The sequence below is a fragment of the Balearica regulorum genome, chromosome 5, assembly GCF_011004875.1.
Source record: "Balearica regulorum gibbericeps isolate bBalReg1 chromosome 5, bBalReg1.pri, whole genome shotgun sequence".
NCBI classification, from domain to species: domain Eukaryota; kingdom Metazoa; phylum Chordata; class Aves; order Gruiformes; family Gruidae; genus Balearica; species Balearica regulorum.
The window spans coordinates 56,161,476-56,177,294 of NC_046188.1; the positions used below are offsets into that span (position 1 = coordinate 56,161,476).

The 15,819-nt window shown below is 38.0% G+C and overlaps 1 protein-coding gene across 7 annotated transcripts in view; it reads left to right on the forward strand.

Annotated features, from left to right (window-relative positions):
* The window catches only part of PLEKHA7 (pleckstrin homology domain containing A7), a 166,871-nt gene that overhangs the window by 85,082 nt on the left and 65,970 nt on the right, over positions 1-15,819 (forward strand). For 6 of the 7 annotated variants that reach the window (XM_075755047.1, XM_075755044.1, XM_075755043.1 and 3 more), the window contains one exon: positions 10,054-10,137. The exons of the other annotated variant lie outside the window; for it this stretch is intronic. In XM_075755047.1, coding sequence (XP_075611162.1) covers positions 10,054-10,137 — 84 coding nt within the window. The remainder of the gene's footprint in view (positions 1-10,053; positions 10,138-15,819) is intronic. 7 annotated transcript variants of the gene reach the window in all.

A 15,819-nucleotide genomic window follows, 5' to 3' on the forward strand; every position in this document is an offset into this window, starting at 1 on the left:
TATGAATAGAATTTGAAGTGTTTCAGAATTTACCACAAGATAGGCTGGAACAGTTTGTTACTAATGAAGGAACTTTTATTAATAAATATGCCTGTAAACATGAACAGCCAACCCACAAGAACAGTTGCGCACTGTGGGAATTGTGGTTTCTTCATATTAAACAGTACTTCAGCAAATGTGATGCTAATATCCTTGTTTATTCTTTAGCCTGGTGTCTGAAGGGAATGAGGTTTGTAGGATTACAGTCAGCACCTCAACAGCATTGAGAAGCAGTGGAAGACATGGGCAGGGCCAGAGAGGGACTGAGACAGGCCCATGCATGTTTGGAATGTCCTTAACTACAGGAAAGGCTTTGGTTGGAACATGAGTCCTGTTAGATAAAAAGCATATAACCACAGGAACCCAGGCTGTGTAAATTCTCTTCTTTCATGTAATATTTATTAGTAGAATGTAAATGAACTTTGGATTTAATTATTTGGTGAAGTAGTTAATGGTATTATTAAAGGTTGAAGGAAGAAACCAGGTTTTAATGCAAATCTGACTCTTTATTTCCTAACTGATGGGGAGTTTTTTACATTATTCTGTTAGCAAGATCTGTTCTGCAAGACTTTTTTGGTTGTTTGGGGTTTTAGTTGGTTTTTTTTGGCTTTGTGGTAGAAATAAGACCTATACCCAACCTTATGATGGTAGGATAATTTGGGTTGGGTGAGACCTCAGGAGGTTTCTAGTGTAACCTCCTGCTCAAAGCAGGATCAGTGGTGAGATCAGACAGGGTTGCTCAGGTCTTCCTCCACTGTGGTGTTGAACACCTCCAAGGATGAAGACTACAACCTCTCTGGGCAGCCTGTTCCAGTGCTTTACCATCCTCGTGATACATCTTTGGTATCCTCAAGGTGAAAAAGCTTCTTCTGCGTGCAGTCTGAAGCTCTCTTGTTTCAATTTATGCCTGCTGTCATTTGTCCTCCTGTCATGCACCACTGTGAAAAGCCTTCTTGATTACCTCCTTGCAGGAGGCTGCTGGCAGGTCACCCTGAAGTTGTCATTTCTCCAGGCTGACAAAGGCCAGCTCCCACAGCCTCTCCTTGCAGAACAGGTGCTCCTGACCATCTTGGTGCCCCTCTGCTGAACTCTACTTTGGTTCGTTGGTGCCTTTCGTGTATGAGGACATCCAAAATTGGATGCAGTCTTCCAGACTGTAGCCCTGAGAGAACGTGATGGATGCCAGCTACAATTCTTTAATTCTATTGTGGACACTTGTGATTTTGTAAGAAAACAGTATTTGATTAAAACTTCATTCCCATGGTATAGGTAGTAGATAAAAGCATTTCCATTTTATTGAAAAGGGGAAAGGGCAATGTGTTTCCACACTGTCCAAGGGCACACACAGCAGCCCAGAAAGGTCTCAGTCTGCAGTATTGCCTTCTGGTAATCACTTTTTTGTATTATGCATTAAATGCAATAAATAATAAATCAGAAGTGCATGTGTCTTAAGACGTTGAAATCTGTCTTCAACATTAAAAAGCCAATGAAGAGAAAATGTTTTGAGATTGTCTTACATGGCAGAGGAATAAAGTTTTTTGAAAGCTGTTCTATTCAGGTTTTGTAGCTGTTGTATTAAATAATTTCAGCTTTCTAGACTGTATGACTTGCGGCTTAGATGAAAGCTGGATGCTGGAAAACTTGTATTTGTTTTCATATTTAGAACAGTGTGGATCATTGTTGTGTCTGTTATTTTGTTAGTCTTTGCATCAAAGTAAAATGTTCAAATAGGACTGGTGTGAGGGTTTTCAGCCTCCATTGGTAAAATTAGATGCTATGTATATGAACATATCTTTTATTTTAGCCAGTTTTTTATGGCTTAAGAACTGAGATATATAATATTTTTGTGTAAAGCTTCCCTTAAATACGTTTTCCAAAATAGTATACTTACATGACAATGCTTGTTGGATGGCTTCCTCACTAGACTCTTTAAATTGTGATTAACATTGGAGTTTAAGGGTATGCTGCTTTTACCCAGGGTGTTTTAATCATATTAGTGAGATTACCACTCTTTTTTTTTAAACTAGAGAATACATTTATTAATTTAGTTTGTGTATCAGATCCAGAAGAAATAAACAATGTCACATGTCACACTCTACATGTTGTTTTCTTGTGGCAGGATTGGTTTATACCAGCATTTCACATATAACACTTCTGCAACTCTGCTACTGTAATATGGTTACATCAGGTCTGCATCGTTTTCTTTTGTGTCAAAGGCCATATGGCAAATGCTGCTGTCTGTGTTGTACAGAATTGAGTAGTGAAGAAAGTTAAGTTGCTGCTTTCCTGTCACACCAATGACCCCAAATGGAAAAAGAAACAAACAAAAAAACCTACCCCCATGCTTCCCAAGATATTTGATTAAAAATATACTTGCTTTCTATGTAAGCATCTGTCTTTGGAGTTTCTGCATCTAATTGGGTTGGGACCATTTGTCCCAATCATTTAATCCTATAGGAGCCAGAGTTATTTACATCATTGCAGAAATATCTGTGCCAGCATTGGAGATGTGAGGTGTGTATGCGTATATATCCCAAATATACATCCATATATACACACACGTATAAATACATATGCATACAAACATATATATGTGTATATCACCAATACACGTATTTAACTATTGGATCTACTCCTGCTTCCAATTCAAACTTTCAGGATGTGGCTCAGATGTTCACTGGGTATCTGTAAGAAATATATAATTGAATGAGTCTGCTGTTCACATTGTGACATTAGCGATGTTTCATTATCACTAGAAGTCATGATTATTTTTATTAGGTAGCAAAGTTCCAAATTAATTTAGAGAGTTTTGAAGGTACTACATTTTATTTTGGAGGTTTATGGAGAATGATCTATCCTCAAATACTTTAGTAGGAAAGAAAGGAAAGATCTTAAGTGAGTTCCAAGCCTGAATTAAGAAGATGTGATACAATAATGTGATCTTTTACCTTTTTAATTTTATTTTTCTGTGATCAGAGAATTTTTTAATCTAATTTTTGCTTTTGAAGGCAGGGACTGTAATTTTTCTAAAGTTGCAAAAGTAAGGAAATAGAATCAAATTTCACTTTTCAAGAATGTCCTCTCTTCTAAGAATTTCCTTGTCTTCAAAACTTTATCATGCTTTTTTCCCTTGATATGAAGTTACTTGAATGTGAGTCTTGTGAGTCAATAAAATCCTGATGGTGTCTCACGACATGCATCGAAACAATTTGTGAATCAGCAGGTGACTTTAACCTGCATTACTTAGGGAAATCTGTGTTGATCCTGTGATTTGATGATAATATTCATCCTTGTATCTGTTCTTTAGTGACTGAAAATATCTGTAGTGATCCTGTGGCATTTTTGATATTAGCTTACCACTGATTTATTAGATCTGTTCTTTAAAAGTATGTTCGTTAACAACAAACTCTTTCTTGCTGATATTACTATTGGATAGTATAAATTACCTTTGGTAGTTCATTAAGACAGAAAAAAAAATATTGACTCAGTTCCAAAGAAACTTGCTGTTCCCTTTTAACCTCATCATTAGTGACTAGGTAGAGGGAAGAACACTACGTGAGAGCATGTCACTTGGTTTACTGACCATTTAACTGTTAGTTTCAAACTTTTATCTGTAGGCTTTTACAAGGAAAAGTGAAAATATGGTATAATCTGAAGTCATGGTAGCTGTCCCCTTAGCTGTCTCTATGAGCACAGGCTCTTGTGTTGACTGGTTGTAGTCACAGATGTAGCTGCTCAAGACAGTTACTGAATTGTATTCTGGCTAAATAACTAAACATTTGTTCAGCCTGGAGAAGAGAAAGCTCCAGGGAGACCTTACAGCAGCCTTCCAGTACCTCGAGGGGACCTACAAGAAAGCTGGAGAGGGACTGTTTACAAGGGCATGTAGTGATAGAACAAGGTGTAATGGCTTTAAACTGAAAGAGGGTAGATTTAGATTAGATATTAGGAAGAAATTCTTCACTGTGAGGGTGGTGAGGCCCTGGAACAGGTTGCCCAGAGAGGTTGTGGAGGCCCCATCCCTGGAAGTGTTCAAGGCCAGGCTGGATGGGGCTTTGGGCAACCTGGTCTAGTGGAGGGTGTCCCTGCCCATGGCAGGGGGGTTGGAACTAGATGGGCTTTAAGGGGTCCCTTCCAACCCAAACCATTCTATGATTCTATGAATTCTCAAGGCAATAGTCTAAGGAGGATATGAGATTTGAGAGAATCACTTTTACTTTGTGATTCTTATGTAATAGTTCATAGGTTAAGATGCTAATTAAACTGTAGGAGAGGGTGAAATTTTGACCTTGTGAAAGTTTCCCATACAGTGATTACAGTGGAGCAAGGATTTTACCACTACTCTGAGTAGACACCCAACTATTTTAAATCATGGATAATGTTCAGTATCTTGAAAAGATGGGATTTTATGTGTGTCCAGCTTGTAGTGGGTGCTATTGCTTGTGTAATACAATTAGTTGGTATTGTTCCAAATTCTTCCAAACTGTGTCTGTATTACACCAAATTTTTCTTCCAATAATATTCTTTGCAGAACTTTGGCACTGATTTTCTTGGACTATTCATTGATACTCTTTCCAATGAATTCTACAAACTAATATCTAAAAAAATACGCAGAAGGCGATGCTGAAATTATTTTGAAGCTATTGATGTATTTCAGAAATAAAGCAGACTGTGCCAGGCTGTTTGCCTGATTAGATACAAGCACTTTCTCCTGTTTGGAGTGACAACTTGCTGGCTGAACTGCAGTTCTTCACTGCATGAGTTCTTCTGTCAGCTGTACCCATATCAGTAATTCCCATAGAAGTGTGGGTGCTCTCCTGTAACTTGCACCACCATTTTGGGGGGGGAGTTCAACAAAAAGATGTTCATGCTTATCTGCTTTTGCAGGTGAGTGTGAAGGAGTCAAATTACATGGAAAATAAATACTGTAGAAATTACTCATAATAATTTATGGGACAGTCTGTCCAATGACAAAATGAATTTTTCTTGCTACTTATAAATTTGTTGTGAATGTGATGTAGACTCAATCAGTAGTTGATTCACACATTTCAAGATTCATCTGTCTGGGCATTTAAATTACTTTAGAGGCAATCTATAAACTTGCTTGACTTCAAATGAAAGGTCATCAGCATCGGTCATGTCCAAAAGTTAATTATTAAAACTTGGCTTTGACTCGAATACAAAATGAACTGTGAAGAAAAAAAAAAATAAATAGGTGAAGTCATGTTAATTATGAGTTCTGCAAAAGGATCCATGCAGGCAAAAGTGCCTGCTTGTGTCTATTATACTATAGGATTGGAGACTGGATTGTAATTGTGTGGTTTTCCTGTGTTTAAATCAGTTACATTTCATCATACTATAGGTTAGGTTTATGCAAACAAATTATAGGCAATGTTAAATTTGCAGACTTGCTTAATCAGTACCTGAGAAATGTTTTAGGCTGCATTCTGATGGTGAGCAGTAATCAAAGAGTTATCAAACGATTTAAGTGTCTGTCTGTCTGCACTCCCACCCACTCAGTAGGATCATAAACAACATCCAGTTTGTAAGGTTATATGGTTCCATCCCCCCATATCTGAACCCAGGGCCAACTTAGAAGTTACATGAGATGCTCAAGCAGCATGCTTTTGCATTGTGGCTAATATTAGCCAGGTGTATTAACACTGTTTACATCTTGAAGGTCTTGAGTCTTTCTAAACTGCTATAGTACATCAGCCTTAAGACAGTGGGTGACTCAATTCTTACATTTGTAAATGTTGTGTACACGTGCTGTGACATGGTAGAATTTGTGTTGCGGTATCTAATTTCAAAGAACCGGTGTTTGAACTGTATGTTCTGTTAGGAAAAGTCTGGGTCTCAACTATTACAAACCAACAGCAAGCCTTGGAAAATAGTATTCTGTAACTTTGAAATTCAGAATTACTTTTAGCAGTCTTACAGTGTAATTTAATAATGATAGTAGTAGGAGAGTGTGGATTTTTCATGTTTTCTTATGTGCTTTGGCTTGGTGGTTCTGTTGATTAGTAATTATACAAAATCTGAATAATACACAACTGTTAAAAGATGATTGCTAGGAAAAATGCCATAATTGATCACATGGGAAATTTGTAATGTTACTAGAAAAGTTAGCTTGGCATTTCAAATGTGTGGTGTACTAATACAGGTTACATGGCATTCAGAATTCACGTGGTGAACCATCGCAAGCCTTTCCTGGTTTTGCTGGAGGTATGAAGTCTTTCTCTAGTGGAAAAAGAATAAAAAGGGCATGAAGAGTGGAGCAGCATATTAAAGTTCATTTGTTGTGCCTGTTACCCATGGTAGATTTCTGGCCAATAGAAATGCATTCAGCAGCTGCTATTTGGAGGAAATACAGGTGATTAACTACCGGGAGGCTTGATTAGCTGATGTGTCTGGAGAACAACCGTGCCAGATCTTTTCTTAGTCTGTGCTTGGAAAGGAAGGAGGACTTCCACTGCAACAAGTTTACTAGATCATTCTCACTACAAATGTTATTGTTATCATTGTTGTGTAAACAGATATTACTGTTAAGTAAATCTTTAAAGGACATGAATACAACAACAAAAAATCATGATCTAAATCTAAAAATCTAACGTTACAATTTCTCTCGTTCTAATCAAAACAAGGTACTGCTAATATTTTTGGAATACATCTATTTAAATGCTGGGAAAGTTTCAAAGGGATTGTAAGAATTGAATGGTATTTGCAGAGAAAGATGGGAGGGAGCAGCAGGGAATGACAGAACAGAATAATATAGGTTGGAAGGAAACTCTGAACCCCATCAGATCCAGCCCCTCCTCTTCCAGAGCCAGGTCAGCTTCAAAGTTGGAACCAACTTAGAAAGTTTGATTTGGTTGCTAAAGGCCTTATCCAGCCACATTTTGGATGTTTCCACATCCGTGGAGATTCCACAGCCTTGCTAGGCAACCTTTCCAGTGTTTGACTGCTCTCATTGTGGACAAAAATCTCCCTGCTATCTAATTCCTTGTTGCAAGGCATTAGCCATCTGTTGTATAGGTTGTTTTGAATAGTATTGCTTATTCTTAATGAGTCCTATGAGGCAAAACACTTAAACTCTCACTTTTCAAATTCAAATAAACCACTGTGTTCTGCAAAACTAATTGTTAGTGGCAGTGGTTTCATTTCTCTCTTTCCAGTCAAGTCCTAAGGATTGAAGCTGCAGATTTGCAGAATGTTTTGGTTTTGTATGGCTTCCTCTTGTCTGTGAAATTACTATCTCATTTTATGTAGTAACAGAACTATCCTTCTGTTTCTCTGCTCTTCCTATTCAAAGTGCAAAACTTGTCCCAAAATGCAATTGCTTAGATATTTAAGTGTTTACTTCCTAGTTGAACCTTTTTATTATTAGCAAGTAATATTTAGTCTGTTAGTAATGGACTTGCTCTTTAATTACAGCAAGAGGACTAACTCATCTTCGGAAGGCCTCGTGAATTTATTTCATGGGAAATAATAAAATATTTGTAAAAGTGCTAGTATGGTATAAAGAGGAACTTAATTTCCTAAATAACCTTAGAGCACTTCTGGAATATAGTCCTTTTTCTTAGTCTTAATTGTAGAGTGAGTTATTAATGACTAAAAGCCTGCAGATGAGAGGTTGCTGACAGTTTCTCTGCCTCTGGAGAATAAAGCTGACAATGTACTTTCATTTTTAAAGCTAACTGTATTTTTGCACTTTTGCTAGTAGTCCTAGGCTAAGTATCAAAGGTTGAACAGACTGCTTCCGTCCTGATTTAAAAGAAAAGACTTTTAGCTTAAGACCATTCGAACTGTGTGGCAAAAATGGTGTTTAATTGTTACTGTTAAAATTTATTTATTATTTTCTTTGACATCGGCAAGTTCCTATTCTTTCTTTGGATGTATACTCAAAATTAGAATATGGACTGAAGTAAAAGTGCTTCTTTAGAAAACAATATTCCTCAGTCCTTTTGTGAGAAAAAAAGTCTTGGTTGCTTTGTAGATGTTAGCACTGCAGGCTTACTGGAAATACTTTCTCCTGATCTCTAATTTCATGGGAAAATTGAAGAGTTAGAAGCTGCAAAGCTACTTCATTAACCCTGTAGCAGGGTCCCTGTAGAGGCTAACTCTCTGTAGCAGAGGTCAGTTCTCACCACTGTAGGAAATAAATGCTGGTGCTGTGGGGTAGTTGATGGCCTAATATGTTCTTCACAGTTTTTAATGGCTGTAGGGCTAGAATTTTTGTAATAGGCGAGGCTGGAAAAAATCTTTTTGGTGTAACATAAGTTGGCACAGCTGTCAGTTTATCATTGAAAATGTTCATTATATTGGTCCCCTATATATGACTTCCTGTAGCAAGGCATGTTGAAAAAGGGGTGAAAAGTTTATAACACAGAAAACATCCTCTGCTATTTGTGGTCCAAATGGGACTTGGTGTAAGCAGTCTCTGGTTTTGGTTGTGGGTTTTGTTGTTGTTATTGGGGGTTTTGGAAATTATTTTTTGGTTTTGTTATTTTTTTTTGGTGGTGTTTCTTATTTGATTTTGGGTTTTTTTTTTTTGTTTTTTAAACAAAGGCATGTCCTGAGCTATTTACATCTGAACCTTAGGGGCGCATGAGCCGTTTGATTTTTTTTAGCTGTCCTTTACGCTACAGAAAGGCTGTTACCTCTTTGGAATTTCATTACTTTTCAAAGTATTTCTTTATGCCTTATTCTGTTTCTGGGGGGACATCCTGCTATGCTAGACAATTGGGTCAATTCTGTAAGACCTGAAATCACTGGACTTTATGGAGAAAACCCCCCAAATCTTCTTTAAAACAAACAAACAAAAAATGGATGAAGTATTCATTTTTGGCTCTTTGACGTATAATTCATTTAACAGCCTTTTTTCTTTTTTTCCTGAATATACTCACAGTGTGTTAATGTTTTGCTGCATTTGATGGGAATTCTAGTTTTGAATACTGTTTACCTAAATATTATTAACTAAACCCCCAAAAATTCAGAACCCTACATGAGTGAGCCCTTGGTTCATTTCTCTCTCTAATTCTAAGGCTCCCCAACAGCATCTTAGCCACAATCTTTCTAATTCTGAAATAAGATCTTCAATTTCTTATTTCTTTAGAATTTGTGATTTTTATAGATTGCTTCTTTGGATAGGGCTGCAGAATAAGGGGATTAGTAGGTATGAGACTCTCTAGAAACTGTTTTGTGTTTTCTATACAATCAATTCAAATTATCTGCTTTGGGGTGAAGGGAAGACTACCAGTTTGCCTATTTTTGCATTGTACGAGTACAGTTGCAGATAAAATAATTGTCTTTAATGGACAGCAAAATTTCACAGAGGGTAGCAAAGCATCTAGATAGTACTCTAAGGGGAAAGTTGATAGAATATCCTAATTTTAATTCAACTCAGATGAAATACTAAATTATGTTGTTTTCTGTAAACCATGCAACTGAATAACTGAGGTTATATATAAATCTCCTGCATGGAGGAGTAAAGAAAAATCGTTGAAGAAATACCATACTAGAGGGGGAAAAAAGCATGCAACAAATGGCTTCCACAAAATCTCTTTCTGTAGTCTCATTAAATATTACAAATTGTGTAATATTTTAAATTATTTTACTGGTTCCATTCTGTGAAATTTACAGAAATGCAAATCAGTACTTTATGTTGTGTAATTTCTACGTTATGTTTAAATAATCTGGTAAATCAGGTGTAAATAATCATAAATTCAAGTGTGTCTCCATAACTAAGGATTGAAACTAGTTTACTTTTAAAATATTAACCTGTTTAATAATTAAATGGTACAGTGTGCCATTGGCAAAGTCAACAAGAATGCAGGAAGGAGCTGAAAACATTTCTGGCCTCAAAAGTACCGAGGAAATATGTTTCATTTTTGGAGTAGCAGCAGCAAAGCATTGATATAAACAGTTCAGCCTTTTAGAGATAATAGATACATTTTACTGAGTTTAGCAATGTTAATTTCTTTTTTCTTTTTTCTTTTTTTTTTTTCCTTTCAGCCATAATCAGCAGACCACGTCATTTAGACATCCTGTGACAGGACAGGTTTCTCCAGAAAATATTGAATTTATTTTGCGAGAAGAGTAAGTAGTTTTATACCCATGTCAAGAGATCTAAAACAGTAACACGTTTATCTGCAGTAGTTTAGTAGTTTGACAGTTCTGTAGCAAAAATGTCAATAGAGATGGTTTATGCTTAAAAATTTACTTCTCATTGTGATAGTATGTTTTTGATTCTAGCACTGTTCCAGGTTAGGGCTTGAGAGAAAATCTTTACCAAATCTTAAAAAAATAAGCAAACGAAACCCCTCAAAAATAAGCAAACGAAACCCCTCAAAAATAAACAAAAAGGCAATATAAATAGGATTCTTAAATAATAATACCTAATAATACCTTAGCCTTATATCAGTATCAAATATACAGAAGATAAATGTAAAATGTCTTTAGAGCAAACTGGGAGTTTTGTACTGAAATTGAAATACACAAAATATTACTAGTTTCTACTGTAATTTCTTGGTTTTCTTGTATTTTAGATTTTCTACATTCCCTGTCTTGGGCTAGTATTCATTAAAAAAAATTGATTAGGCATTCTTCAATTTATTCTAGATAAATAGAATCATATATATTAGTTTTCAGCATATTTTATCTTGATTGTCTGATTAAAAGAAAAAAGAAAAGAAGAAATGTATGTGTTCAAACTGGTGTGTCTGGGCATGTCTTTAGCATTGGTTTGCATCTCTCCCTGCTTCACCGTAGGGTTTAACTACTCCTGTCATCCTTGCTGCATGCTAGGTTGCTCTCGGAATCCCTTTTGTAATGGGATGACTGGGTGTCTTGCCTAGACAGAGTCTAGAAGAAACTTCTACGTCTCTTCTAAAACCATTCCAAAGGGCAAGAGGAATGGGACACCACCAGATAGCTTTTCCTTTCCCAGCCTGGTCTTCCAACACTGTTTAAGCAGCCTCTAGCCCTTCATGCATCACAGAGTTTGGGCATCATGCTGTCGTGGCCTGCATGTGGTGGTTTGTATGGCTGCCCGCGTGATTCTGAACACTTTATGTTTCAAATTATGTGACATTTAATTTGCTTTACATATAATTTAAAGCAGTATAACATTAAGAAAAATGAGGCCCAGAGAAGGGCCACGCGAGACTCCCAGGAGATGCTTTTCTGGCAATGTCTTCTATTGTGGAGAGGGAAGGAGAAGCAGAGCATGCCTGTGCAGCCCTCTGCTCAGAGCTCCCGGTACAGCCCTGAGAAATGCTCATATGGTTTAAAAAACAAACCAAACAAACAAAACCAACAATACCAACAAAACCTCAACAAAAATACAACTAAACAGCTGCCACCCCAAGCCCAAAGCAAATCCAAGGGCCAGTCCTATGTTCTGGCCCACGCTGAGAACCAGCATGAACTAGAAGGTTGAACACACTTTGCAGTGTCTGAGAGGCCTGTAATTAGGCACAAAGACTGTGGGATAGCTGCTGAGCTGGAGCTCACCCCAGGTGTTACCTGGTATGTGGGTGGCTTGCTGCTTGGGAGGAGTTTGGCTCGATACAAGTATGCAAACAAGCTGCTCCAGGTCATTTAGTGAGGAGAACAGGTGTCTTGCAATGGAGTAAATGTCAAAGATGGTATAGACAATAGTCACTGTGCATCTGTGTTCCAATTTCCATCCGTTAATTGATTTTTATTTAATCTGTTGTAAAGGTTCAATCAAATTTAATAGAAAGAAAATTTGTACATGTGTAAGGGAAAATAGGTGTTTGGATAGAACTCCTTGGGGTGCATCACTGGGTTAGTCACACTTCCCTGGTCTGTTTCTGGTCTTGTTAATCATGGTAGCAGATAAAATATTAAAAGCAGAATTGAAAGAACAACTTGCTGGTGGCACATGGTTTTAGCGATCTTTTGTGTATGTTAGAAACTTTTTTTGGAAGAGAAATGAAGGGGTTTATTTGGAGGGCAATCAGATGAACAGACATAACTTGTCATCTCGTGATTTCCATTATTCACACCAAGATGGTATCAAAAGCAGGGAAAAAGATTTTACAATGTAGCAGAATTAATAGAGACAGCTGGTTTTTATTCTAAAAGAAGAGGGAATGGCTGGATGGATATAGAGAGGAGTATGTGTTTGTAGTGACTACTGAGGAAGCAGTCTTTGTGAGAACATTTTTCTAAGCTTTATTATTGGCCTGAAGTACATACAGGTTGTTTTTAAAATTAGATGGTTTTAATATGTGACTTCAAATTACTTTAAAGATGTCATTTTCATGTGCATGGGATGCTCTGGTTTCCTTAGTTTTGTACTGCTTCTATGTGACAGTGTAGGTGTTACATAAATGATCCTCATCATGGTCATATCTGAATTCTTTTCGAACACTGTTGACATATGTGAATATGTCTGCTGAACTCAATAGTACCTGTTAGCACCTCCCTGTCTTTAGGCCTAGGAATTTGTGTTGGGTTTGCGTGGCAAGGTTTTGGTAGCAGGGGTGGCTTCTGTGAGAAGCTGCTAGAAGCTTCCCCTGTGTCTGATAGAGCCAATGCCAGCCGGCTCCAAGACGGACCCGCCGCTGGCCAAGGCCAAGCCAATCAGCGCCTCTGGGATAACATATTTAAGAAAGAGAAAAACAGTTAGAGAGAGCTTTTGCAGCCAGAGAGAGAAGTGAGAAGATGTAAGAACATCGGCAGACACCAAGGTCAGTGCAGAAGGAGGGGCAGGAGGTGCTCCAGGTGCCGGAGCAGAGATCCCCCTGCAGCCTGTGGTGAAGACCATGGTGAAGCAGGCTGTCCCCCTGCAGTCCATGGAGGAAGGATGAGGGGGTGCAGAAGGATGAGACTCTACCTGCAGCCCATGGAGGACCCCACGCCAGAGCAGGTGGAGGCACCTGAAGGAGGCTGTGACCCCGTGGGAAGCCCGCGCTGGAGCAAGCTCCTGGAAGGACCTGTGGCCCCATGGAGAGAGGAGCCCACGCCAGAGCAGGTTTGCTGGCAGGACTTGTGACCCCGTGGGGGACCCACGCTGGAGCAGTCTGCTCCTGAAGGTCTGCACCCCGTGGGAGAGACCCACGCTAGAGCAGTTTGTGAAGAACTGTAGCCCGTGGGAGGGACTCACATTGGAGAAGTTCGTGAAGGACTGTCTCCCATGAGAGGGACTCCATGTTGGAGCAGGGGAATGATGAGAGGAGTCCTCCCCCTGAGGATGAAGAAGCAGCAGAAACAACGTGTGATGAACTGACCGTAACCCCCATTCCCCGTCCCCCTGTGCTGCTGAGGGGGGGTTAAGGTTGAAGCCAGGAGTGAAGTCGAGCCCGGGAAGATGGGAGGGGTGGGGGGAGGTGTTTTAAGATTTGGTTTTATTTCTCATTCCTCTACTCTGTCTTGCTTAGTAATAAAAGAGATAAATTTCCTCTCCTAAGTTCGGTCTGTTTTGCTCGTGATGATAATTAGTGAGTGATCTCTCCCTGTCCTTATCTCGACCCATAAGCTTTTCGTTGTACTTTTTCTCCCCTGTCTAGTGAATGAGGGAAGTGATAGAGCGGCTCTGGTGGGTACCTGGCCCCCAGCCAGGGTCAACCCACCACAGAATTGTAATGGGGCTAGCTGGCATTTTCAGTTCTTTACCCTCAGGCATCAGGGATTTGTTTGGAATCCGTGTTGTTGATCATGTATTAGTTTGCAATCAGTGTTGAAGATCGTATCTTGTGATGAAATGACTTTCACAAACAGGACGAAGTTGCAAAGATAGTCTCTGGATTTGCATGGTCTGCGGAAACTTTCCATCATGGTATCCTTTTAACCAAGAGTACTTTTTTCTATAGCTGAGGAATCTTGTCTGAAGTAGCAACACTCTTAAGGGTTTCATAAACGGCAATTTGTTTTTCAGTGCTTTTGTGATGTTATTTATTACTTACAGGTTGATTTTAATTTAAGATTAGGGCCAAAGCCAGGAGCTATCACCAGATGTTGACTCGGAGCTAGTGGGGAGATGTAAGTACAAACTCATTGAGGCTGCAACAAACGTATCTATTAAAATGACACATTTAACATCAGAAAAGTAATTTACAGTATTGTAGAAATGATGAATGTACAGACTGCTCTGGCAATTTCTCATCCAGAAAGCAATGTTCTGGCAAGGTGATTTGAAAAGAAGTTTTGGAAAATGATGTCAATAAATGATGTAATCCTAGCTTGATTATGAGTCAGTTATGAACCAGATGCCCTTGCCTCACTTGATCAAATGACAACTGGATACTTTTAGGCTGAGACTGTATTTCACTAGTCTTTTCCCAAGGCATTTCACCTTTTAAACAATATCACATCAATCTTGCTTTTTAAGCCAAAATTGAATTTCTTCAACTCCATTGTAACTGGCGGATAAAAACAGAGAGTATTGCCTGGAACCTGTAACTTTTAAATTACATTATCTTTTGATCCTTATGCTATTCCTTCTTCCTAAAGGTGTTCTTATTTAGACTTTTTAGAGAAGCAGTGATAATAATTCCTTATTTCCTAACCCATTCTTAGCTGAGACCACTGTCAAATCCCCCCCTCTTGTTCTGTTTTCCAAGCTCAGAAACTTTGGTCAGTTAGTGTATGGGACATGTGTTCTGTACCTTTCACTAGCCCTGCCTGAGTACTAGCTTTTTGGCATGAGGCTTTTAGATTTGTCTCTTATCTGATGGAGCACTTGATTATAGGTGAATTCAATGTGTAAGCCCATTGTTTTTTATTATACTTTTTCTCCTCTATTCCTTTCCTAATAATTCTTAACATGCTTTGCTGCTAGTTATTCTGTTAAGATTAAAAAATATCCTTTTCTCAGATTGCTATTGTTGTCTTGAGTGATAAAAGCTGCAGAGATGTTTTTAATTTCTCCCTTTGAATTAGTTTTCTGTTGTTGACACTGAATTCAGTTTGGCATCTTATCACATGGCTACTCAAATCTGAAGATTATTTTTTATCTGTTCCTGTCAGCATTTCAGTTTTTGTCCAGATTAATTTTTGTCCTCTATTGATTTGCTCACCTCACAGTTTTCAGGATCACCTCTAAATAATACGAACACTTTGGCTGTATGGGAAGTCCCTGTGGTAGCCTCTCTCTATTTAACAATTGTATCTTAATTTCTGTACTTGCTTTCATGTTTGTAATGAACCCTTACTTCACAAGGGGATTTTTCATAAATAGCCAATGAAAAAATGAACATTAAGATAAGACTGCTGGACAAGCGTTAAAGCTAATTCAACCATATCGTGCATTTCTCTGAAAAATCTATGATAGAATTACTTAGGATAGATGTACATAATGTTTAGATTTCTTCTCTCATCTTTCTTTAAATAACAGTTCTTCAAATAACTGACAACCGTATATTGAATTGCATCTGTTGCTAAACACTAGTAGTTGTGTATCAGAGGTTTTACAATGTATTTCTGATTGATTGTATTATGTTTGCAAATGAGAAGATAGAACTTTAAAGTTGAAAAAGATAAGACTTCAACATAAATGTGGAAATATAGAAAATGTATACGTATACATTGGGAGCTTAATCCAATGAGTGTTACCCTCTTTTGCCTGGTTTTTGGTCAACTGATAAATCCTGTGTATCACCTCTGGGGACTGAGCCATCTTACTTTGTCTATTGCATTTGGTTACTATAGCAGCAAAAATATCAAGTGGAGAGAAAGGAGGAAACCCAAACAGCCTGAAAATAAACATCTGCCATGTTTACATGTATAGAAATACTAGAACAGTTAATTTTT